The sequence below is a fragment of the Strix uralensis genome, chromosome 12 (genome assembly GCF_047716275.1).
Source record: "Strix uralensis isolate ZFMK-TIS-50842 chromosome 12, bStrUra1, whole genome shotgun sequence".
In the NCBI taxonomy this organism is placed as follows: Eukaryota; Metazoa; Chordata; class Aves; order Strigiformes; family Strigidae; genus Strix; species Strix uralensis.
The window spans coordinates 4608299-4635250 of record NC_133983.1 but is presented as its reverse complement, the minus strand read 5'-3'; the positions used below and the strand labels follow the sequence as shown (position 1 = coordinate 4635250).

General features: G+C 41.3%; 1 protein-coding gene across 1 annotated transcript; it reads left to right on the top strand.

Annotated features, from left to right (window-relative positions):
- Positions 1-12917: 12917 nt before the first annotated feature.
- On the top strand, positions 12918-25307 carry OSGIN1 (oxidative stress induced growth inhibitor 1). Its single transcript, XM_074881496.1, has 6 exons — positions 12918-14248; positions 18469-18571; positions 21102-21238; positions 21554-21745; positions 22083-22174; positions 22943-25307. The coding sequence occupies exons 2-6, from the start codon at positions 18487-18489 to the stop codon at positions 23934-23936; spliced, it is 1500 nt and encodes a 499-aa protein (XP_074737597.1). The 5' UTR covers positions 12918-14248; positions 18469-18486; the 3' UTR covers positions 23937-25307.
- The last annotated feature ends 1645 nt before the right edge of the window (positions 25308-26952 follow it).

Sequence of the window (26952 nt, the reverse complement as noted above, 5' to 3'; positions counted from 1 at the left end):
GAGGCAAATGATCAGTGTGGTCTCATCAGTGTAGGTGAGGACAGCATCCTGGCTTTGTCAGCATGAATAAAACCCTGGAGCTGAAAGGTTAAAAATGTACCCATCAATCTCAAACTGGCACTTCAGGAGTTGCCTGCCTAGCTTTTTTAAGGGCCTAAAAGTGTGCAAAAGTTAGATTGGAGAAACTAGAGCCCATTTGTGCTGCTCTCAGCAGCAGTCAGGGAGTTGAAAGAGCAGCTGAAGATATTTCGAAAGCAAGGAAGGGATGTCTGAACTTCTGTTTTCACATAAATGGAAGGTCCATGTGGTAGACTGCAACAGACTGTGTATTCAGATCAACTCAAAATTATTTGCACAGGCAGCTGCTGTGAGCCAAGGGAAGAAAAGGCTTGCAGATATAACTTAAAGAAGCCACTACCATAGATAGAACTGAAAGCAGATCAAGGTTTCTATAATCTATTTGGTTTTATTTATTAACTCGATATTTTGCACAAACATTTAATACTCTTGTATCACGTAGGGCTGTGTATTTACTGTGTGAGTAGTCATGCACTGTCTTTCATCTCTCTTGTATTCTGAGAAGAGTCTGAATAAATGTCTTTGGTAGAGGTTGTTCCAGTTACAGGTTACGAGCATATCCCTAAGAAATGGAGAGGGACTGACAGACCACAGAGCCATAGACTGTACTTTTGTAACTGGTTAGTGTTATTGTGTTTTATCTATGCGCATGGACTAGAAAACACATTTGTGTATCCTTTGATAGATGTAGGATGGAGGGAGACTGGTCCAGGCCAAATCTCTAGAAAAGACTTATGCTCATTTTAAATATTAATTTGCCTTTTTTCCATTATTAGAAACGCAAGTGTGTTTGCTCGGAAATATGCAAAGCCCTACTAGAAAAGGAGCAATCTGATCCTAGTTTGATTACTCTTCTCTTTACCAGGTTTCTTCCTAAGACTTTGAGATTACTGCCTTGAAGTATGGAAAAACATTTTAACTTTTCCTATATTACAAACCCATCAAAATATAACAATTATATAGGAAGGCTAATCCAAATGCCCTTGAAACTAATAGGAATACTTACCTTTGCTTCAACAGGCCTTTCTATTTAATGTGGTGTGATTTGGCTCAGATCCCTCTTAAAAACAAAACGCACAAGATGTTCCAAAAGTAAGTTTTCAGGAATGTTGACAGACACCTTCCCCCCCCCAGCAGCCTCATTCTTGTTAGTGCTTTAGATGAAGAGATTCAAGTGGGTAATTAACATGTATGAGCTGCACTTACAAGCTGAAAAATGTTTATTGTTTTATCCCTTAGACTGCCTTGCTCAACAACAAACTAAATAAAACCAGGAGGAAAATGATCCTAGTTTTTATGAAAAAACATGCTTCTGAAAGTAAGGAGCTAAGGCTAAGGTTGTAACCAATTCTGACAGCTATCGTATGGTATCTCAGCTAACAAATTCCCTTTCATCCGTCACTGATACTCATCCAGAAAGAACTTCATCATGATACCTGAGACTAGGCTGTTATAATGAAAGTCTATAAACTTGAAATTCAGGCTTGTTTTAATGTGTTGCTCAGACACTTTTTGTGCGTCTTGGACTTTTTTCAAAACAGCTTTATGTTTAGCAGTTTAAATAAACAAACCAGCGAGGTTTTGTTTGAATTAGAGGGACATGGGGTACCTGCTGGCCTCCCAACAGGTGATTTTCTCCATAGACAAGGCATCTCTGGAGATGTGGGCTAATGTCATTCAAATGCAATACACTATGATCTGTATCTCCCAGTTTGTGGAACGATTCTGTGGTGAGCAATGTCCTGTGGAATAGGGTGTATTGTGTGACACCTCTCTCCACTGGTGGAAGCTGGCTGCTGCTGAAACTAGCAAGTTTCCTCCAAGGAGTTGTTGCACCTAATCAGCTAGAGATGGGTTTATTTCCCTTAAGGCTCTTTTTCTCCCTCTGCCAGCTGTAACTAGTGAACCTGTCTTCCTGTGCTAGGCGCATTCTTTTGATGCACCAAACACTTCTTCAGCAAGCTGCCGAAATATCTGCTCTGCTCCAGTGAATATGCCAGTATTATTCCCAAAGAGGTATTGGGCAACTGATTTCCGAAGACTTTGGCAGAATCTTTAAAGGACTGGATTTGATATTAGGCAGAAGAGGTTTGGCGTAGAGTTCTGCCTGACTCAATTGTTTCATTTCCCAACAGAGTCCCAAACGCAAGCTCTCTGCTTCATGGCCTGTTGCTTTTGACGAGCTTATACCTGTACCAGGGCATGAAGCCATCTTTTTCAAGTTTTAGAAAAGTATGCTGTTTCTTGGCTGAAGAAATAAGGAACAGAGGAAAAAAATATAATTTGGTAGGTTTCAGTAAGGAGTTTTTGTAGGGAAAAACCCTTGGAGGCAACATAGTTGCAGTATATGAGTCATCTGAAACACATAACATGAATTGGGTAGTAAAGTCACCATCCCCTTCTCAGAAAATTAAGTTAATTATTATTTCTAGAAGATTAGGAAAAATAGGGGAGAGTGGATAGATGTTTAACAAGTTGACCTTCCAAAGTTCATGGAAGTAATTTCTCAGTACAGCCTAAAGATAAGATCAGAACGTGTGGGACAAACATGCCTCCAGAATAAATGCAGCCTACAAATAGTTGTAACACAAAGTTCAACACACTTGCTGTAATAGACTGCTTGTTTTAGTTATTCACATACATGTTGGGAAATAAATGCTTGTATATTGGAAAAATATGCCAAGTTTCTGTAGAAAACTGCATCATCTTGGAGAGCTGTGAAACTCAATGTAGCTATAAAGATGCAGGAATATCTAAATCAGACTGTTCCTATAGTGGCCTATTTCACAGGGATTGCTGGGGGTTTTCAGGAAGAATGACTGATATGAAATGCACTCTATCCTGGTGATGCTGAAGGGTTTAGCAACTGTAGTAGAAGAGATGCCTGTTTACAGCAGAACATGCCTGAACAGTGCTTGGGTATGTTACAGGATGCTCCATGGCTGAGGAGACTGCACAGGCATCTCGGGCCAAAAAAACCCCACTCACAGCATGCAAATGAGAATTCATTCCTGGGGATCATATTCTATAACTAAAAATGTACTTGTATTGTAAATATCTATTGCAAATCACTTAAAACTTTCTAATACAATAGACTAGCATTTTTTGAGATGCTCAGGATTTGTGATTGGGTAGAGAAGGGTGTGACACAGGTTGTTCTCTTGTAGCACAGCAAGAAATCTGGGTAATTTTTGTGCTATAGTAGCCCTGTGGCTGAAGCACAGGCCAGGAGATCTGGGTTCACTCCTGACCTCTGTTACAGCAATTGCTAAGCAGACAATCTCTGTGAACTCTTTCTGTGTCCTTAAATGATTGAAAGCATTTATTTGACACCCAGCCACACCTATGTGATACTCATGAGACAGACTGACACCCTGTTAAGATTGGAGTTTTTCCTTATGTTATGGAATTCTACTATTGTTTTGTAAGAAGATTTCTGCTATTGTATGTTCATTTGTGTGCCACTCATTTAATTGAACTTTTTTATTTTCTACTACACTTTTGTGTATTTGAACTGTGCAATCTGAATGCACTCTCAGGACACAGCTTAGTAATGACACTCTGACTTTTAATGGTGTTCCAAGACTAACAGCAGGACACGTTTTCTTACCCTTTCCCAAATGACAGAACAGGGAGAAAACCATCAAGACTTTATATTGAATGCGCTTCACTTTCAAGATACGAAGTTAAGTGGTACTCAAAATCTTGTAGCAAAGTTTTATGGGAAACAAAAAAACCCTGCATATTTTCTAAAATTATGTTCCGTTATAATAGTTTATATTAACACAGGTGAAAAACTTCATAAAAATTGGAGGGATATAGGGCAAACTTGCATAATTGTACAGATGCATGTAATTAAAATTATTTTGCTAAAGCTACTCTTGTCTCATTCTATCTTAAGATAAATGACTGCATATTTGACCTGAAGTGAAAGCTTTGATTTAGCAAAGAACTTGAGGATACTAAGCATTGTACCAAATCCTTTCCTCAGCAAAAGTACTTGATCGCACGTCTACCCTTAACTGTAAGTGCAGCTACCCTTTTCTAATCACATGTATGCTTAAATTCGAATTAAAATCCATGAAATGGATAAGGAAAATAATTCAAGATAATTGTTTGACGGTGATAGTTTTTTTACCTTGCAAAGCTCGTATGAAGTACAATTTATTTCCCAATATATTTGTGCTCATATTTGATACTTTATTCACAGGCTGAATTGAAGAGTTGAATAAAGTGTGAGGTGTACTCATGTAGACTGATGGTAGTGGTTTTGGTAAGTGATGTGAGAAAATGAAAATTCCTTTTAGAATGGAATGAAGCATGTTACTTTCCTTGTTCTTTTTAATCTTAAGTTGAAATTTTTAGAATTTTTTTATATAATGTAAATGAAGAAATAAAATATACTGTCTTGGTATTCAAATTTCATAATATTTAAATGTAACTGAAATTATTACATGTTTTTCACTGAACTTATAAATTCTCTCAACAGTACTTTTAGTGGAAGACATTTGTCCAGTAGCTCAGTTCTTAACTCTGGAGTCTTGATTCTTTGCAGTGCATTTTGCAGTGCCAGTCAGCATGCTGGAGCATTTCTGGGCCAGGAGCTGAATTCCAAAGTGCCACAAAACATGCCCATGGCAGGGTGTGTGACTTGATTTTTCCAGAGGCATTGACTTTGCAATGCACTGAATGCTGAGTGCCAAAAACCTAGGAATTGATGTTTCCATTACAGCTTACCATAGTGGGGACATCAAACATAAGCAAATTGACAACTGGCACATGGCTTATTGTTGCTGCTGAGACATTTATGAATGCCTGGCTTGCTTTCTTCATGGTCACTAATAGAAAAGCTTTTAACATAACTCAGTGGGCTCAGGGGTGAGAAAAGGGTAGGGAAAGGCTGCAGGGAGAGAAGAATGAAGGTTGTAAGGTAGGCCACAGTGGAAGATGGAGTAAGAGTCAATAGATGGAGAATGATGTAGTACAACAGTGACTTAGTTGTGTGCTGGCATTGTTGGCCTGAAGTGGAGAAGCAAAACTCAAAGGAAGGCCAACAGCATGGACTGCTTTTCTACCAAGCCTGCATGAAAAAGGGGGTTTAACATCACAGTGTTGGTAGCAGACACACAGGAGATTTGGCTCTCGGGCTCAACAGCCTCACCTGTGTTTCCTGGTTGCAGTAAGGGTAGGGAATACTTCAGAAGTCTTGCTCGTTACCTTGGTGCTACTTAATATCCATTGTGTGTCTATTCCAGGTTGGTTAAGGGTTCAGTACATTCACTAGCTGTGCATGTACTTTGTCTCTTTCAAATATGCGTGAATAACAGCAACTCCTGAGGCAAACTAGGAGTGAATTTGCTTAAACTCTTCATATATGCTTTTTTCCAGATGAAAGAATAAGAGCAGATCAAGATCAGGACAGGAGAAGGAGTGCAATATGAGCTCTTCATGCTTCTCTACTGTATTTACCTAAGGCCATCTCCCTCCTGAGGTATAAGGTGAGAACATGATTCCTGAGGTATAAGGTGAGAACATGATTCCTCCCACATGCTTGCCCTTTAGTTATTTTGTTGAGGTTTCTTTGTGAACAAGAAGTATACAGAACGTCTCCAAGGCTTTCCACTTTGCTTTTTATCAGGCATGTGGGTGACTGCATTGGTTTGAAGAACAAGCTGTGCAATACTGTCATATTACTTCATGTTTTGCACAATTCCTGTGTGTTGTCTCACACTCTGGCACAGGTCTAGGCAAGGAAGATCACTCGGAGTAGGGCCTAGCTTGAACTTTAATCTAAGGTTAGGATAAATAATCCTGTGGAACTGTCAGCTTAGTGCTTACTGGTGATGAAGCAAATTGAGTGCTAGGAAAAGATAGAGGCCAAATCAGAAGGCTGCTGCATAAACCTATGGTTCATATGTACTTAGGTTACTGGATGATGCACTGTTTTTCACATCTCAGCATATGAGAGATCTGGAGAAGGTCTAGAGGAGGCAAAACAGGTTGACATAAGGTATGGAGCAGTTTCTGTATTGGGAATAAGTCAGAAGACTGAGAGGAATATAATAGAAGTATATGGAATTGAATGGTGTGGAGATGGATCAGTTGTGTAATCTCCCTTCAATACAAGTGCTAGAGGCCACGTGTGAAATTACTAGGAACTAGATGAAAATAAATGGAAGGTGCTAGCAAGTGAACAAACCTCATCAGATTTCAGCCAGTTCCCTCAGCTGCAAATAGCTGGAGGTAGAGGAAGACAGAAGACAAGCATGACATGCTTGTCCTGTTCTCTCTGTGGGTGTCTGCTAATGCCCACTGCTGAGGATGGGATACCAGGCTGGATGGACCCTGTGAGTCAGTCTGGCCAGTCTTATGTTTGTGCCCCTCCAGGCAGGGCAGATGGATTGAACTCGGGTTACCCAGTGTGACAACTCAGGCACGTGTTCAGGCACAGCGAGCTGCAACAGCAGAGACAAGGACATAGGCTCCTCATGACATGGCAGAATAGCTCTGCTCTGCAGTTACTGCCGATAACCTTCGGGATGTCAGGAGTGCAAAAGAAGGCTTTGGATGATAACACCCTGGTCAGAGCCCCCAGGGAATTGATATCAAAGATAGCTTGTGCTTCTGGTCATGGTGGTGCCACACCCTTCTGCCCTGCTGAGCACCTATCAGTCTGGACTGATAAACAGAGCAAGTCAGGTACTTCATTGTCACAGCTCTGGTGCGTGGCTTCAGCCTGGAGGTAAAGGGTCACTTCAGCCTGGAGGTAAAGGGTCACTTAATATTACAGTCCTCAGGCTCTTTGATAGAGGTTTTGCTTGATGACTCAAACTTAGCATTTTCACAATCAAGACAAATATTGACCAGGGAACCAGAAACACCTCCTCCTTTTTATCCCTGCTTGGGAAAATTTCTCTGTGGAAAAACAGAAATATTGGGGCAGTATGACAGCTGCCAAACATGTGAGTGGATTATAAACAAGTTATTTCTCTCTATAGAATAGTTATTGGCTAATCTAGAGTCTTTCATCTCTGGTCTAGAAATAGCTGCTTGATAGACAAAAACTAAAACACACTTTAAAAAAAATCAAAACAAAACCAAAGTAATTCAAGCAAAAAACCACCTGAAACAGGAATAGCAAGCTTTTGGTAAAATAGTTGGGGAGGAGAAGCAAGGAAGATACCTTTAGTGAAATTTGTCTGAAACAAAGGCAACTTGAACAAGATCTTCAGGGGATTTGGGGTTTTAATCTGTTAGATATGTATATTGAGATATAATTCTTGCTACAGCAGAATTGCAGACTTGTTTCATTGACCTATGCTCAGTTTTAAGCTTTGACATGTGCAAAAATGGATGACTGTCAGCTAAATGTGGAATTACACAAATCACTAGGTATTTCTAAAACAAATGCATTGGGGAATTAGTTACTGAATGGTTTTATTCTTGTGCAGAAATCCTGCCTCTCTCTTTCCTGTAAATTCGCTGTGCCAAATCCTTTCAGAGTTCATAGTGAATATTTTGTATGTTCCTAAACCATAGAAATGACCCCAGAATATATGCATATATTTCAAAATAGCGCATTCTGTTTTACAGCAAGTGGCATCTCCTTTCATGTTCCAGCCTCCTTAAACTAGTCTAGAAACAGAGCTGTCAATTGCAGGTGAGAAACCTTGACCTATGAAATAATTTTGTTACACTTTAATGCATTACTGTTATACTGTGACTAAGTGATAAGATTGTCTTTGAAAAAGATACTGGTTTATCCAGTTTTATACAGAACAGTTCCAAGGGACTTTAAATTTCACTCCTGGCAGTCAGTGTTGCAGCATGTGGCACTACTGTGAGGGGAAGTTGGGGTCTAAGAAATACTTACATTTGAATATATCACTTCAGCTGATCTTTCGATGTGCATGAAAGCCCTGTTAAGAGGAAGGGACTTGCATGCTAAAATCTCCCAGAATTTCCCAGAGACTCTTAAAGTTACAGCAGAAACAAAATGTTGCAAATCAGGAACGTCAGAACTGGTAATCTGGATCTGAGCAGCATCTATCTCTGATAGATGATATCAACTGATTAAGAGGAAGACAAAAATAAACCCTGAGGGTAGGAAGTTGCATGATAACTCTGGTACAGTCCTTTTCTAAACCTTCACAGCTAAAAACTATTGTGCTCTGCTGTGGAAATGCTTATTTTTCTTTGAGGAAATCAATGATGCTGGCTATATTAGCTCTGGATGCCCTTAGTTATACATGTTTCTAAGCCTTTCAGGAATGCTACTAAATCCTTTATCTTGATGAAATGATTCTTGGTCTTGATAAAATAAAGAAAACTTTAAAGTTAAGCTAAAGACCTGCAGAATGGCTTAAACTGTGACAAGGAAATGAGTCCAAGAATCTCCAAAGGCTTTCTGCAGCCCTCTTTATGAAACTTTGTGCTACTGAGTTAAACAAGCTCATTGCATTACATGCTCCTTTTCCAGTTTTGAATTTCCCACTTGTATTTGAAAATTACTGTTTTGCCTTGAGGGAAAATATGTGCAGAAAAGATGTTCAGTGCTCACAGTTAGGCTGTACCTCCTACTTCAAGGTTTCTTTTCTGTTGGTTATTCCAGTCAAGAAACCATGAACGTTAGCTTTTGTGGGATAATTTCTGTTTTGGGGCATATGCTTGCCAAGTTGCTTGGTGGGTCACATCATAATATGAATCAGCAGTTTATTAAATTAAGCTATCAGTTGCTAAATGCCAGTATAGATTAAAAGAACATAACTGAACAGTGACTGTAAGATTATAGAGACTAAAGGCTGTGTCTTCAAATGATCCTGCTATCTGGAACTCATGTACATCTTTATAAATATATTGACATTAAGATAAGAAGAGGAAAATACCCTACCAGCTTCATGTGCAGTTTAATCTTTGACTAGGTCATAGTTGCTGTTTGTTTGAAATGAAAGTGCATGTGTTTACTTCTTTCCCCAAACTGCATCAATGTTGAGATCACGATGGAGGTCTGAGTGCAGTGCACGTGAGCAGAGTTTTCCTCTGCATGTTGCACTTCGGGAACAAAGCATCTGCAAAGGGCCAGTCCTTCTGGGAAACAAGTGTGGCTGTACTCCCTTGAGCCTAAGGACTGTACCTCCTTGCATCCTACTAGTTTTTGAAAGGAAGCATATATGCTGGGAAGTAGAAAGCACATGAGATTTGGCTATTATTTCCATGCACTGTCATCTGAGGAGACAACTGTGATCCTGGTCCATTTTCTAAGGGGGCCTGGGGGAAATGCATGCACAGCCACCCAGCACTCTGCACTACTCCTCTAGATGGACACTTCCCATGTGAACTCAGGGTGACTATTTTTGCAAGATAGCCACTAACTTGCACTATAGTGGGCTACTTTGTACTTGGTAGCAACATGTTTTTCAGGGTGTGTTTATACAGACTAGCTAGATCTCTGCTAATGCTCTCCATTATTGTTCCCTTAGCCTGGATAAAGAAGATGTGCAAGATCTCCCAATAAGGCATTCTTAGCAAGCACTACAGTGCCCACACAAGTCTTCACTGCAGAGTAGCCAAAGATATGACCAAATGAATGCAAACAGTAGAGCTTCATAGCCCTCCTGGGTAGTATGATTGATTCTCACCTCCCCAAGTTCATTTCTTAACAGATGTTTTCAAGACAGCGGTGGAAGTGGGTCATGCCTCTGGACAATGAAAGGTGGTGAAAATCTTTGGTCTGATCTCATAGCTTTAGGAAGACAATCCTCTTAGAACAAACAGAGAACGATTTCAAGGTAATGACTTGAGAGCAGAGAAAATCAAAATTCACTGTTTTAAAATAGTTCCAGCAAAATGTAAAGTTTTGCTCTTTACTTTCCTCAAACAATTTTCCAGGTTACTTGGACAAAACCATTTCAATCATTTATCTGACTGGGAGGTCAATGTTCCTTTGAATAACAAATGGTGTGGTGAACCTTTACTTTTCTCCCCTTGGACCCAGCTGCCTAAACACTGCAAAACAAAGTATGAACACAGGGCAGATATGGCCTTGGCAGGGCCACAGGAAAGTAGGATATGTGCTCCGGGCCAAACCTTTCTTTAGAGGAAGCCATGTGAAAGCACAAACACATGTAGGAAGTCACAAGTATAACTGGGAGCAGAACTGTGTCTCACACTTGAAAAGTTGCCTAAAACACTTTTCCTGTCAAGCCTAGCAATTATCTGGACTTCCCTATGGCTTTTCACCTCTGTCATTTAGCAGAGCAAGTAATGTACTTCAGAGATCCAGCTGCTGTCAGAGGTGGAGTGGCCACAGCTTGCTGCTGCTGATTCAGGGAATACCAGAACATCTATAGGGGGCATCCTGCTAATGTGGGTGCAGGTTATGGTGTTGGTGACAAATATGGGGTGTTTTTTAGTTGAAGCAAAAAGAAAATAGATAAAATATTTCAGTATTGATGTCAAACCATTTATTATCATTAAATATGTGGGTTCTAGTTTTGGTGCGTAAGCAACTTAGTTTTGTAAGTGGAACTTCTGTATGAAAAAGGTGGAGATGCTTTAGGCAGCAGCAGAGTGAAGCTGGATTTTAGGTGCTGCACAGAGACCATATAGAACCAAAATACTTGATCAGGTTTTCTAACAATTGAATTTGAGATTCTGCCTTAGATTAAATGATCTGAATTGAGGGGGTGGTGTGTGTGGGGTGAAGCGCTTAATGTTCTCTTAGGCAGAAAACGTGGAGAATTTTATATTTGTGTTTTGCCATAATTGAAAGAAACACCAAAGCATCAAAGCACTACCATGGCCCATGGAGGACGACGCTGGGAGTGTTTCTCTAATTATGAAAAACCAGCAGAACATGAAGTTCTAATGTGAAACAATGTAGTATGTCATGATAAATTGGCACAGAGTGAGGTACACCTTAAGTCTGGCTAGGGGGGAGGGTGGATGCTAGAGAGGTACTGTAAGAAGTGTTCTGCCATAAGTTGTCAGCAGCAGAGGTAACAGCAATGAATTCTGACACCAGACGCTCTTACTCCTTAAGCTCCCCCAGATCAGGAGCCCTGATTCTCTTGTCTATCTGACAGGTTTCATGAGTAGGACATGGATGGGTGGAACTTAATGACCTGAGGTGAAAAGTCAATTGGTAACAAGGAAATTTCTTGCCATATGAGATGGTTCAGGTGCAAAATGTTCCCCCAGAACAGTGTTATGGCTCTGTCCGTGCTTCCCGACATATTCTTCAGATTTTACCTTGGTAGAACATAGCATTAACTTGTGGGAGTTATATCGTGGCTGACCTAGAAACAAACTGACCTTGGCAACAGATGCACCCAGGATTGCTGATACTGTGAACTGCAGAGTATGACTTGAAGGTGGAATGAATGACTACTAGTGAAGTCTGCCTCTCTTTTCTGCAGGCTAAAACCTTCTCAGGTAGAGCCTGGTGCGGTGTTTTGAATTCCTCCACCCACTGACAGTAGATGAATTGCTTAGCTACCATTATGTTATGTGCAAGGCTCATTCATATAAAAGCAAATGTAGTGCTGTACCCCGTGCCCTGTGTTTTTGCAAGTACAAAGACAGAATTGATCCTTTACATTATCTGAAGGCAGTCCTTAATGTCATGGGTCCTATTTAAAAATAACAAACAACTTTTTAGAGACAGAAGCTTTTCACAAGCTGCAGCCATAAAGATTATCTTGCTTTTGGTAGATCATTTGGTGGTGTCTTGCAAATCTAACTTAGTATCTGTTCTATGGATGATGTTAATTAGAGGTTAAATTTCTATTTTGTTTTTAAAATGAAAAAGTTGAAAGAACAGAGGAGAAATCCTTGCAAATAATTCATTTTACTGACAGTTTCCACTTAAGTCTCACAAATCTATTTGTATCCTGTGTGACAGATGAGCGATTCCTCAGATCTCAGCTGGAGTACAGTGAAATACACCTCGATCAATGAGCCTACAGACTAGTAGTTTAGAAGAGTTTTTTCTGTAAAAAAAATCTGAAGCCCTCTAAAGACCTTAAATCTGTGCACCAATAAAATGTTTTTGTCAGTTTGTGCAAAGAAGTTAGTATTGTTAGTCAACTGCATACTCTGACAGCTATGAATAGAGATAGTGCAAAGTCATGCTGGAAATCTCTATATAAGCTTTTTACTTGGGCACTTAACTAATCTGAATGTTACTGCTTGCAATAAATCAGGAAGAAAACACCAGTGAATTGCATAAATTTGTAAGTCAAAGGATGGCTGCCAGGTCAAGTGCAGATTGCACAATTACTTCCTATTCTGGAAAGTTTGTGCAGACCTTGTTGGGCTGAATTATTTGTTTCTAGATAAGGTACACAAGGAGAAACAGTAACATTGATATATATTCCATGTCATGTTTTTGTTGGGATATCTGTAAAAATAAAGCCCCCAAATTGCTGTATTCAATGGGCTTATTGTACAAGCAAATAAAGAACAGTGGGTTATTGTCATACGTTAACATTTTCATGTAAAGAGTTGTACTGTGTGTAAGAATATGACAGAGCTTATGGTTTTGCAATGACATCCTATCTTTCTTTGCAGAGGTAATAGAGATGCTAGTGGGAAATGGAGAGGATCTCTTCTTGTCATAGTGGACAACTTTATTTCTGCATGTTTGCCCACATGGGAAGTATTCCTCACTTTATTGCTTAAAGCCTCCCAAACCATCATATGCTTTCTTGTATCTATGCTATGAGCAAGTATGGACTTGAACATCTTTGTTCTGAAATGTTTGACATGCAACACTGCAATATATTGAAGATAAGTTTTCAAAAACCTAGTAACAGGACAGTCTTGAATCACCTAACTAAACAAATGCCTTAGTTTCTCTGGAAGCTTAATTTTTTCTTGACTGATAAAGATATATTTGTTACCTGTCAATAAGTATAATACATATAAAAGGCTTTGCTCCTGTCAAAAAATCAGTATGAGTTATTTAAGAGCTCTGTGCATACGCTACCATGAATAAAAGCCCAGACAACTTGAAAGAGACCTTAAAAAAAACCACTCCTTGGTCTGACAAGTATTTCAGAGTGATCACTGTTAGTGAAATTTTAAGTGAAACAATGGCTTCATATTTATTAAAACAACCTATTCTGGTGGAATTAAAATAGATTATGAAGTATCCTACTTTGTGGGTCATGAGAGTATAGAATTCCTTCTCATGAACTCTTTTTATCTTTTGTATCACATGGTTGAAAGTATGCATCTTGACAGGGTATCAGCAGTCCTCCTGATTCCCTGGAGATTCTAGCTTCAAAGTAGATGGCCTCGGAGATACAAATATGCTGTACTTACTACTTGAACTAAACACTTTGGCACAAATTTATTTCATTTGTTAAGGACACTTTAAATTTAGCAAGCTTCATTGATTATTCCACTGAATTGAGTAAGATACCTTGGATGACAATCCTGGCATGTTGTAAGTTTTACAGGAAGTAGTCTGACTCATTTTACTGCTACTATGCACAGGTTTATCAGACTTCACCTCACTGAAGAAAAAAATATAAACTGAAGTCTTTTTTTCAGACCCACTATATCTGTGATATAATATTAAGGTGAAACTAAACGCACGAACTGTCCAAAGTAGGAGGAAAGTAATCACATTTTCTTGTCCTTTTGTGGCCAAAAAGATCACTTTTAAAGCAAGCTTACAGTGCTATCCTATCACTTTTATTCCCACTTGTAATTATAACTAGCAGTTTTTCTTTTAATTACAGAGGAAAAACACAGATCTGCCACAGGAAGCATTGCATTTTATAAAGTCTCAGGTTTTAATTTGCTCTGAGGGTTAAAAATTAAGATATTTGTTCAATGCAGGACTTCTGCCATACATGGCTTCTATAAGCCTGCTTTTGCTGTAGTCATGTAGTCAGCTGAACCTTACGAAGGAAGATCACTACCTCTTTCATTCACAAGCTGGAAAGGGAAATAGTCTTGCTGACTCATGCTTATAAGTATTTTCCTTGCTCCGCCTCCATTCATTTCAGCTCCTCCTCTCCTCTCTTAGTGCTGCTAGCCTACTATATTTAAACCGCTGTCTTAAAGCAGAGACAGGATTCAAGGCTCGTGGTTTGCTTGGCTTTCCTGACTACAGGCATTTTCATAAAGACCCCACTTCTCATCTGACCTGCTGCTAAAGGTAAGAAGGCTGTAAGTAAATGTAGAGAGCTCTGGCATACTGTAACATTGCTTTCTGAATATCACAGGGCTGTTTTTAGAAAGATATTATTGGTATGTACCATAAAGTTAACATTTTTCCATATACTTTAATTGTGTTTGTGGGGTAACTGGCCTGGCATGTAAGAGTGATGGGGGGGGCAGGGGGGGCAGCGACATGGGGAACAAACTTCTGAAACTTGTAGGAAAGTATAAAATGTAAAAGCTATTGAGACTTCAGGGGCGAGGGGACTAAGCACTAATGAATTAAATTTTAAAAACTGCTGGTGAAATGAATGGGTTGATGAAGAAATGAAGCTGAAGAACTGTTGCATTTGTTAGAATTGTCCTTGTTTAAACTTGAGTGTCATGGTAACTCTTTCAGTCTCTTCCATTATTTATATACTGACTGCACTGACTATTATTTATATACTGACTCTCCCCATGTGCTGTACAGGCCACACTTGGTAGTCCTCACTTGAGCAAAAGTCTCATTGATGTTATAGGGAGAGTTAATTGCATATGGCTGATGTAACTTGGCTTTTTATTTCTGTTAAAGATCATTTAGTGTATTGTCTTGCTAAATGTATCTTTGCTTTTCCTTTTACTCACTTAAAACCTGTTTCAGTTGTGCAGCCTGGAACTATTAGGGGCCACACTGACTTTATATGAATTATAGTCCCTCTAGGCTTAAGGCTGTGTTGGGAAGGTATGCAGAGTTTGGCCCAGAGTGAGCTGGGTGCTTTTCTAAGCCAGAACAGTTATGTAACATCACATAGACACTGAAATGCTTTGGAAGCAGTGAGGAGATAAATTGTGGAGCTTGCAGCATGCTCCCAAATGAAGAGGAGGAAAGAGACACCCATTTAAAATAGGAAGCCTAAAGCAGGAGCCACGACAGGCACCAGTGTCACTAAGCTGACCAAGTGTGAATGCTCAGCAGCCTACTCTACATAAAAGGAAGGCGAGAAGAGCAGTCTTGGGTTTCTTGCTAGCTCAGGCTTTCTCTTGCTGCTAACTAGTTCTGTACAGATTGGAAATGAGCTTCAATGTCCTGTATGCTTTCCAATAGCCTCTGCAAGAACAGGCTTTCATCTGCTACACTGTATTAGCTGTACAGGTTATCAAAATATATATGGTCTCTTGATTCTAAGACTGCCAAAAAAAACCCCAATAACTGAACTTTATTTCTGAGGGCAGGAAAAGTAAACATTTGGCCTGAAACTGAAATGTCTGAGATGCCCTGAGCTTGGTTTTACCCCCAGAAGTCAAACATGCCCATCCTGTAGGCTAAAACCAGGTTCAGCATCTGGTTCACTTTCTAGCTAAAAAGAATTACTAGCTATGAATTAGAGATGGTAGCTATAGGATGTGAAAGGGACTTCTCCCATTTGTAGAGACATGTTAGATAAACAGAAGCATCTCTGATGGTTAATCTTGTGTTGATAGAATTGTCCCATGTCAAAACTTCAGGAAACAAAGCGCATAGCACTAAAATGGTCATTATGGGGTTTTGTGAACCCAGATCCTGAATAAAGCCATGGCTAAAAATGGTCATGTGTGCATGGATCTGGTAATTTCATCAGACTAACAGTTGTGCTCCTCTAGCCATTATGGTTTTGTTTAATTCCAGCAAATGCTCCTTTTTCATGTGTCAGAAGGTACAGAATGGAGGAGGAGGAGGGTGAAATGAGAGTGTTATCACTGAGCCCATGGCTGCTGGCTTTGCTCTCTATCAGGGTGGGGTAGGGTGGCATAGTGCAACGGCCAGGAGCCAAGGCAACCTTCCTCTAAAGCAAACAGGACTGCCAGGCTGACTTCTACTGTCTTGTGCCTTTTTTGTCCCCTTCAGGCTCCCCCAGAAAAATGCTGGCATACAATGGCATGACTTTGCACCCAAGTCTTACAAATGGACTTGCAGGCTTGTTATTTATATGCTGGCTTTGCTGCTCTCCTGGAACTGTTGCCGTGTGCCATACTGGGTTGGTTCAGCAGTCCTTGCTTCCAGCAAAAATCCCACAAATGTAGCTGGGTTACCACTGTCTACAGAGTTTATACGGTCTTTCCGTGCTTGCTGCTGCAGAGTGCTATGGAGCAGAAGCCTGGAACATCACTTCCAGAGATCTTCCTTCCCTCTTCCAGACTCCCAATAGTCTCACAGAAATAAGATGTGCACTCTGTGTTAGGTAACTGTCTTCTTGTGTAGTACAGCCATGGAGAGGGATTTCTTTGTTACCATGGAGAAGAAACCTCTGCTAACCTTCAGATAGGTAGTGTGGTTTAGCTGGTTTGAGGGGAATGCCTTACTGGTCACACCAATGTCCTGTTCCTTTGGTGTCTCTGGCCATCCCAGGTGCTACTGTGGAATTCTACCAATTGCAACTCTGGAGCTTTGGGGTAGGGGATTATTTGGGGGTAGATTTACACAACAATCTGCTTGAAGGTGGTGCAGGTTTCGGTTCATGTGGTAGAACCTACCCAAAGGCTGGGGAAATACTTGGGCAGTTAGGCTGTGCTCCTGCAGCTGCCAGGGTTGGGTTCAATACGCCTTAAGGGGTTGACGCATGCCTTGGTATGGACATGATACACTGAAACTTTCGTCTTCTGTAGTGTATGCATCTACCTTTGAGTCTCAGTTAAATGGGGAACCTAAGTTTGCTTGAAATCCAACTCTCTTCAAAGCTAGATGCTTGAAATTACTTAAATTAGAAAGCATGACTGTTATGTCTTTTAAGTGGTTCTTGCCCTGTCAGGCAAAATGCATGGGAGTCTTAAACTAATGCTTAGTTAAGTGGTAATAGGCAACCAGTAAGTGTTACTAAACTGTGATCCAAAATGTGGTTGAAGCTGCAGGTTTTGAATTCAGCTTGTAAGCTTTATTATGTGCCTCTTTACTTGGATGAACCCAGTCCTCTTGGAATAGCTCTGCCTAGCCCAGTGATGGCTGTATATTGGTGTGTATGAGAATTGTCACATCCTTGCAGGCAAATGCACTTACAAGACTCCTCCTGAAGCCTGGGATTCTACAAATCCTAAACTTGCCTGTGATTTTCTGGCTGCTCATTCAATCACCAGGGTCTTACTGTGTTACTGTAGTTGCTGGTGATGTAAATGTCAGGCTTAAAGTGGAGCATTACACTTGTAGGATAACATTTGCTGCAATACCTGTGTCAAAGGCAGCGACGTGCCAGACCTTATGGAAGTGTGCAGTGCACTTGCCAAAGATTTTTCTGCGCTTGAAAAGGGTGTGGAGAACATGCCCTACTGAACAAAGTCATGCCATTCAGTGGATTTTCACTTAGCTTTCCAAAATGATAATAATGGTTTTATAGAAGACTGTTTTCTCTGTAGAATAATTTAAAAGCTTATGCTGAATTTCAAAAATCTCGTGTTTATTGTGGTAAAAATAACTTCTCTAGACTAGTGACAATATAGTTGAATTCCCTGGAAAACTAAAGTAGTCATTGTTTGACATGGTAGGATTCCTGCAGGAATGGCAAAAAACTTTGATTTGCTGTTCATTGAATATCTGCATAATGATTAATTATGTAGATTCTACTCTAATGAGACCTTAGTCTCCCAGATAATTATGATGTATATGTTGTTTAAAGATTTGTTGTTATTTACTTGTTCAGACCTAGAACTCTATTTTCTGGAAAATTAAGAAAGAAGGTTCAGGAACTAAACTAGGATTTATCAAAAAACCTTGTAGTGATGGAATGGTACATATTTGAAAATGCAACCAGGAGATTTCCAGCCTTTGGGCAGAAATCTTGAGTGAGGTTTTCTCTACTTATCACTAAATGTGCAAGCTGCTTTAAAAAGTATGAGGTGTTCATGTTAATTATGATAATTTTCTGCACAGTATGGGCAGAAGTGAAGTTTTCATTAACAAGCTGCAATACTTACTGTAGTCAGAGGGTTACTAAAGCTGCCAGCTGTTCTGGAGGGACAGGAATTCATGTGTGGAAGAGAAGATAAGGGTTATCTCCTTTCTATGGTGTATAATCAGGGAATCATCCTTCAGTTTTGGGGGCAGGAAGCAAAAAAGATAAATAGGCCTGTCCTGAGTGTGGAAGTGTAATGTGATGGTCTACAGTGCAAGGATAATACTTGAAATCCACCCAGGTTTGTGGGCTATAGAAAGTCACAGGGTTTTTTTGTCAAAAAACCAAATAATTCAAAACTTACTTGTTTTAACAGGAAGACTCCAGGACCTAAATGCTTCCGGACGGGAAGATGTATGCATTGTTGACTAGACCCCAAAATAAAAGTGGGTTTAAGCCACTGCCTGTTGTGATCATAGGTAAGCTTTCTTCTGCCAGCATAACTGTGTTCTCTTGTGCTGTTGTTGTTTTGGACTTACTGTCTGCAGCTTTTGTTTCACATGTTCTTAATCAAACCAGAAATGCCTGACCACTGTTTCTGCATCCCTTCCCTGACAGCCAGTGTTTCTCTAGTACTAAGAGAAAGACCACTAAGAGTTGTGGAAAGTAGGTAACTAGGTATTTGACAAAATAAAACACATACCTCTTTTTTTACTAGTAAAATTGGTAGCCTTTTGAATATCAGTTTGGCTGAGCCTGGTTTTTCGCTGTTGAATTTTTAGAAGGATTTGAAACCTTTTCACTACAGATAGTTATTCAGCTTGCTGTGAAGTGATTATCTGTAGTGCTTGAATTGGAGGTGGGTTTGTGTGATCTTCTTCCCCATTGTGTGTGTTTAGAAAGTGTTCTAGATGCTGTTAAAGTTTCTTGAAATTTTTCACAGATTTCTTTTAAAATGCAAGTCAGCTACACTGATGTTGTACAGATTTAATAGAATGGTAAAAAGCTGTGGGTTTTTACTTGTTTAGAAAACAAGTTGTGTAGTAACTATCTTGTCTCCCTTGCAAGAGGGGAGCTTTGTAATGTGGGGTGATTCTTGGAGCAAAGCACAAGTATGATGTCAGTGCCTTCTCCTCTGATGGATCATGAGTGGTGCTTGAGCGCAGGTGCTGGACTCTGTTCATCTGAGCATGTGTTTAAATGCCTTGTAGAGCTGGGTTCCTTCCCTGTCTGTCATCTAATAGCACCCAAGAGAGCAAGTCCAAAGTTAGTGCACCCACAAATCATGCTTAATCCTTGCTAACAGTGAGTTTGACAAGGACACTACTACCAGCAGGTTCTAGTCTGAGAGTGGCTTTGTACTGCCCAGTTGTACAAGTCTTTAGGTGAGAGGGAGGATATTTTGGTACATCCATAGTGCACCTATACAGGGATCCAGTGTGGAGATGCCACTAAAGCCTCAGAAGCACCAGTGCGAAGATGTGCACTACGAGGAGCCTGTTGGACTGAAGTAACTCAGCTGTTTCACTGCAGCTGGACCCTGCACGGAGGTCCTAGCTACTTCCCCAGGCCCTGCTCCAGGAAGGTTGTGGGCTCTCTCTGCTGTGCTGGTAGCCTCATGAAAGCAGTTGCTTTCTAGAATAGTTTGAGCCCCAGAGACAACTGTACTTGTGGCCAGCCATATCAAACTTGGATGTGGTCAGAGTAAATCCTCTGTGTGTGTTGCTAAGTGTCATGTGCTCAGGTGATTAAGTTTGTCTTAGGTACCTCCTTGTACTTCCTAAAGCAAAGAAGAAACCTGAAAAGTGTTATATTTTACTATAGCTGTGGTTTAGTTTGCTTTTAATTTCTGCTGCTGTTGGTTTTGGATAACTTTTTTGCAAGTGGAATATTCCAAACAGTGACCTGCAGCTGCTGATCCTTGCTCAGCACAGCAGACTTTGGCCCCAGCTGTGGCACGTACTGCCCTTCACATAGCTCAGCTCACTATTAGCTTTTACAGCCTGAGCCTCCCTCTATCTCGCATCCCCAAGAAGCAGCCTTTGCTCCAGTTGCTCACACATGCAGCACAGGCATTGTGTCAACACAGAGGCTGCTGTGTCACTTCAGCTATCCTCTCCTACATCGTCACTGCATTATGTAATGGTGGTTAGTCACATACTAGTAAGCAGTGAGCTGCCAGAGAGGCTGACACCTAGTTATGCAGGCACTGTAAAATATTAAACATGCTGGAGAACAGCCATGTGAAAACTTTCCATGGGCTACTCTCACTGGACTCTGGAGTCACATATATCAAGTTTTTCCACTGGCTGTTGGGTGGTCAGCAGGAGGAGTTCAGTCATCTAGCAATCCCTTTGAAGTGCTGTATTCTGGGGGATTGTCTCAGCATGGCAGAGAGACTTTTTTCCTTAATACACTGCCCACAGTACCGTGGTAGGGCTGGTTCCCATTTGAAAGTGTCCTTGAGACCAGTTAGTCAAAACTGCTATTGCCAAATATCCCTTCTTAGACAGGATTTCTTACTGAGCAGGGCTGTTTCCCCTTCCCTTCAATAGTCACCCTCTTTTCTGGACTTACTCTGTACCCTGTGCACAATGAACTACTCTGCACTGGTGTGAAAAGTGCGTCCAGGAGAGCTGAGGCCCCCAGTCAGTATGTGGCCAGTTTCTAAACCTTTAAAGAGGTTAATGAGCAGTAACTCAATTCATCAGCATGCTAGAGACTTCAAGCTTCAGGTGAGGTTAACCTCTGGCTTGTTTGACCCAGTGTCTTTTCAGAAAGTTCTGAAGACCTTTCAATGCAATTAGATGCAACTGAGGAGGAAAAGGGGACATATCGGGGTAAAATGACTCCCCCAACTCCACCCAATAGGTCAGTGGTCAACCTGGAATAAGTCCCCTGTATCCACAGTAGCGTTGATCCTTTGAATTGGTCTGGATATTAGAAACACTCCTCAAAGGGCTGCTCTATCTGCAGGAATATAAATTCTTCTCCATTGTGTCTTTTTAGGGAATGGACCTTCAGGAATCTGTCTCTCATATTTGCTGTCAGGCTATACCCCTTACTTCAAAAGAGACTCTCTCCATCCTCATCCCATTCTCCAGAGGAAACTGGAAGAGGCACCAGATGTCTCCATTTTGGACCAGGTTTGTGTAAAGAAAAACAGTATAACATCCCAGTAAAGTATCCTAGGGGTATCTTACAAGTAATAACCTCATTTGAATTTTTAAAGTATACAGACAGAATTAGCCTTAAGCAGAGTACTTTTAGTTGTCCAGATCTGCCTTGTATGAAATGCCAGCATTGCTGCTAAGATGCTTGAGGTAGTCCTCGGGCAATAACAGGATCTTTGTGCCAGTAAATGAGCTTCACAGAACACCAGATCCACTGCTTGGAAATACTGGAGTAATAAGCAGTCTGCTGCCTGGCATTTTGAGCATCTGATCTGTGTCTCTTTTTAGGATTTGGAGTATCTGTCTGAAGGCTTGGAAGGACGATCCCACAGCCCTGTGGCTCTTCTGTTTGACACTCTTCAGCGTCCAGACACGGACTTTGGTGGAACAGCAGAATCCGTCCTCACATGGTGGCATGAGACTTACAGAGCCATCCCCCACCTGGTCCTTGGCAGGAACGCTCCTGGAGGTGCCTGGCATGTATGTGAATTGAAGCCTAACTATTTGGGTCTGCCTGTTGTAAGATAGCCAAATGTGTTGACTGGAGAGGCAAAAGCTCCTCTAATGTGCCAGTCAGCCACATTTGATTTTATGTATATAGACAAGAAAAAAGTTTAAAGGGAAAAAAAGCATGAGAGGCATTTATATTTCCAGTCCACTGTTCTTTCTGGAGAACATGGATGGTTTTCTCCATGATAGCAGGCCAGAGGAATCACTGATTTCATGATCTGTGCCATATTGAAACATGACAAACTTGCATTTCACTTGTTGCATTAAATAACATTTAAAGTAATTTTTACTGTGTTTTTTGTCCTAGTCTATCGAGGGCTCTATGGTTACCCTGAGCAGAGGGGAATGGATGGGACTCCCAGGTCTCCCGTTCAAAGACTGGCTAAAGCAAAAGAGAAGGTAAGATATCTGTGGCGTGATTATTTGCAAACATCTGGAGGTTATTTGTGAACCTGGAGTGGAGTGAACTTCTTGAATGTAGCTACCCATCTGTTATGGATGATTCTAGCAAGAGAAAGGAGACCCTCTCACCCCCCAGTAAAAGTCCATTTTGCATTCAGTGATGCAGGTAAAGTTGCAGTGCTTCTATGGATGATTCTAGCAAGAGAAAGGAGACCCTCTCACCCCCCAGTAAAAGTTAATTCTGCATTCAGTGATGCAGATAAAGTTGCAGTGCTTCTTGGAATGTGTCCTTATCAACACCCACTGGGGAGATGGATCACAGTGGCCATGAGTTCTGAATAAAGCTTGGAAAAGGCATGGTCATCTGACTTATGCGTCTACTGCTGCTGTCCCGAATGACAAGTATAATCAGCTCAGCTATTGTGCAGTCTCTGAGGTGCTTCTGCTCTTAAGATGTATAACAGCCTTAAAAAGTCTAGGAGTTAAAAATGGAATGGAACCAGGATGTGAGAGGAAGGCATAAATGAGCACCTGTGTTCTTAGGGATGGGATCAATGCTAGAGAAAGCTGCTTCTGTTCAACAGCTTGTGGACCTGAGTGTTAGCTCTATATACCAGGAATAACTTTGCTGAAGTCAGGGAAACTAGATAAGTCTTCTCTGGTAGTGCCACGATAGATGGCTCTAGGATACATTCAGTGGAAGAGGGGAAAAATTCCCATCTGTTACTTAACTGCAGCCTGACCTTTGGTTGTACTATATTACAGAGGCCTCAGAAACAATAGAGCCACAGCAAAAGACATTGCTCAATATTACCAACACTATGTGATGAAGAAAGGACTGCAGAAGAATTTCAGATGTGGTACTGTTGTGACCTCTGTGAGGAAAGTGAGTGCAGAGAGCATTTCCAATCATGGACAGAAGGATCTGCAGGAGAATAGTGACTCACTCTGGAACATCAATGAGAAAAATACAGAGGTCTTTCAGGTGGACGGATTTTTCAAAACTGTGAAAGGTGATAAAGAGTCCTTTTCCATCTATGCAGAGAATGTGGTCTTAGCTACAGGAACATACGATAGTCCTACTTGGCTTGGGGTCAAGGGAGAGAATCTTTACTATGTCCATCACCAGCTGTCTGCCCTAGAGGAAGCAGTGAAGGACAACAGCATTGGCATCACGTCAGATCCAGTCTTGATTGTAGGTGCTGGTCTGACAGCTGCTGATGCAATTCTCTTTGCTCACCATTGCAATATTCCTGTAATCCATGTTTTTCGCAGAAGAGTCAGTGATCCAGGTCTTATTTTTAACCAGCTCCCCAAAATGATGTACCCTGAATACCACAAAGTCCATCAGATGATGAAAGAACAGTCAGCTGATTGTGCTGGACCCTATGAGTGTTACCTTAGCTTTCCTGAACATCATGTGCTATCCTTTGGCAAGGACAAGAAATGTATCTTTCAAGACAAGAACGGCTACCAGAAAGTTTATAAAATTTCCATGGCTCTTGTTCTAACTGGCTCAAACCCCAACCTCTCCTTTCTGCCAAATAATGGCATTGACTTGGCAATGGACAGTGACCAACCAGTCAATTCAAAGAGGAACCCCATAGATGTTGACCCATTCACCTATGAATGCACTCAGGAGAAAGGGCTTTATGCTCTAGGACCTCTAGCTGGAGATAACTTTGTACGCTTTGTACAGGGAGGGGCTCTGGCTGTTGCCAGCTCTCTGTTAAAGAAAGCCAACAAAAATCCCCCCTAACAAAAAAATCCCTGTGATAACTGTCTGAATGGGTTACTGCTGTTTCTTAAGAGAAGCAAGTCATCGGATTTGTACGCCCTCAAATGTAAAGCCCACTCCTGGTATTCTCCAAGGCTATGCAAAGAGTAACTAACTTCTTGCTGAGTTATTTGAGAAGATTAAGGGACCAAATACAGAGTGGGTTTCACACATGGCAGTACCTTCAATCCCTGGGGATTCAGCTCCTTACCTGCATAGCTGTGCATGAAGGCTGCAGGGGCTTTGAATCTTGTGCCTGGAAAGGTAGGGGGCAAGATAGTGATTGCTCTTCTTTGTAACACCTCCCAGGTTGCTGAAAACTGAATTGGGAACAATCAATGTTAATTATTTCCAGACAGCAGGCTGACAACCTGGTGTCTGTCAGTGGTTTTTTATGAAACAAAGTAAGCTGACAATTTATTTGCTCCTGTGGCTCGGATGTGTGTTCTTATTAGACCAGAAATCACTGAAAGATGCTGCAGGTACCTCTCTGGCACATGAAGTGACACACTGCAAATAAAAACTGACATAGAAAGAGTCAAAGCTGTACTGTCTCACTAACACCAGCAACGAGTAATATTTAATATCTTTTTAATCAAGAGATTTCTGTGATGGATTTTCTCCTGTCTGAGAAGGAATGGTACTGATTTACAAGCACTTAGTTTGCCATCTTGCAGCTTTCTACTTTCTGAATCCTAAAACTGTGAGAGCCAAATTCTTGGCAGCTGCTGTAGAGACAGCAGAACTAAAGGGGAGCTAATGGTCTGTCTTGTAACTGCCCATGGGGCTTCTGCTGCACAGAGTATTTCAGAAAGATGGAATATGTTGTGTGAATTTCTAATGCAATGTGATTTTTTTAAAAAAAAAAAATACTATTTGTGTAAAGGGGAAACTGGCACAGTCACTTTTTGATAGTTTTATGCTATATATAGCAATTTTTTTATACTAGTTTTCTAAAAGATTTTTATTGGCACAATATTTTGTTACAGACTTTCAGTCAGTGTTTTGAATGAGCTGGGGTGGGTGGGAATGATGCCTTCTGTTGCAAATGGCATTCTCAACAGACCTACAGGGTCTTTCATACCTCTCACAGGAAAAATCAGAGTCATAGCTAATCTTATTTGATGTCAAGACAGACTCTGCTTCCTGTGCTGCACTGAAACTCACTGACATGACAGGATGCTGCACTTGTCTCTGGAAAGCTGAGTATGTGGAGAGAGTGGCTGTAAAGGAATCAGCCTAAGCTTGAGATGTGTAAGGAACTTGTCTATGGTGTTGCTGTATCACACCTGAATATTTTTGCCACTGACTCTTCTTGTATGAAATTTTTCAATAAAGTGATTTCAAACTTCATCTGTGTTTTTAACTTTGTTTTTGACTGTGTTTTAACTCTGTTTTTGACTTTGAATATCTGACCCAGAGAGGATCTAATGAACTGTTTATCAGCTTTACGGCAAGCACCAGGGTGTGGTTTGTGCCTGTTAAAGCCTGCGTCTTTCCTCTCCCCAGGAGCACAACACTATGGATTTGCTTTCTGTGTATATTCCGCTCTCCATTAGGATGGAAAACTCTTGTAGAGTGCTTTGGTAGTGTTTGTCTCTTGTGAGGCTAAAACACAATACCAAACCAAGCTATTTGCCAAGCAAGTTCTTGCCTAGGGGACCTTAGATCTCTTTCCTGTTACTTACTGTCTTCTGTCTAGAAAAATTCCAAGTCAAGGCCTAGTCCAGTAAGTCAAGACAGTTTAGATCACACAAAGATGTTCCTCAGGGGTTGGTGTGGGGACCAGTGCTGTTTAACTGTCCACATTGATGACATGGACAGTGGGATCGAGGCACCCTCAGCAGGCTTGCTGATGACATCAGGCTGTGTGGTGCGGTCGACACGCTGGAGGGAAGGGATGTGCCATCCAGAGGGACCTGGACAGGCTGGAGAGGTGGGACCATGCAAACCTCATGGAGTTCAACAAGGCCAAGGGCAAGGTCCTGCCCATGGGTCAGGGCAATCCCAAGCACAAATACAGGGTGGGCAAAGAGTGGATGGAGAGCAGCCCCAAGGAGAAGGACTTGGGGGTACTAGTGGATGGAAAATTACGAGCCAGCAACGTGAGCTTGCAACCCAGAAAGCCAATGATATCCTGGTCTGCACCAAGAGAAGTGTGGCCAGCAGGTCGAGGGAGGGGATTCTCCCCCTCTACTCTGCTCTGGTGAGACCCCCCTGCAGTGCTGTGTCTAGCTCTGGGGGCACCAACATCAGAAGGACATGGACCTGCTCGAGTGGGTCCAGAGGAGGCCACAAAGATGATCAGGGGGCTGGAGCACCTCCCCTGTGAGGACAGGCTGAGAGAGTTGGGGGTGTTCAGCCTGGAGAAGAGAAGGCTCCGGGGAGACCTTATAGTGGCCTTCCAGTACTTAAAGGGGCTACAGGAAAGGTGGGGAGGGACTTATATATCAGCAAGTGTAATGATAGGATGATGGGTAACAGCTTTAAACTGAAAAAGATTTAGATTAGATGTAAGGAAGAAATTCTTTATTGTGAGGGCAGTGAGACACTGGCACAGGTTGTCCAGAGAAGCTGTGGCTGCCACTCCCTGGCAGTGTTCAAGGCCAGGTTGGACGGGGCTTTGGGCAACCTGGGCTAGTGGAAGGTGTCCCTGCCCATGGCAGGGGGGTTGGAACTAGATGATCTTTAAGGTACCTTCCAGCCCAAACCAGTCTATGATTCTATTACATTTGAAGGTCTCTGGTCCAACTCCACTGAAACAGGGCAAGCTTTGACGTTAGACCTAGTTACTCAATGCCTTACTGGGGGAAGCTTTGGGTATCTCCCAGGGTGGAGACTGCACTTTCAACATTTGATTGCCCCATTCAACATTTGACCACCTTTGTTATTGAGAATTGTGGGGTATTTTCTTTACTAGTTGAAGTGTCCCTATTGCAGCTTATCTACTGCCTCTTGGTTGTTTGGTTTTTTTTCACTGCAGAGCTCTGAGAAGAGT

Excerpts from the sequence above, each read along its gene's own strand:
- OSGIN1 (XM_074881496.1), top strand. The coding sequence starts at position 18,487 with ATGCTTCCGGACGGGAAGATGTATGCATTGTTGACTAGACCCCAAAAT. Across the intron at positions 21,746-22,082 it reads CTCCTGGAGGTGCCTGGCAT|TCTATCGAGGGCTCTATGGT; the intron begins GTATGTGAATTG and ends TTTTTGTCCTAG. Across the intron at positions 22,175-22,942 it reads TGGCTAAAGCAAAAGAGAAG|AGGCCTCAGAAACAATAGAG; the intron begins GTAAGATATCTG and ends ACTATATTACAG.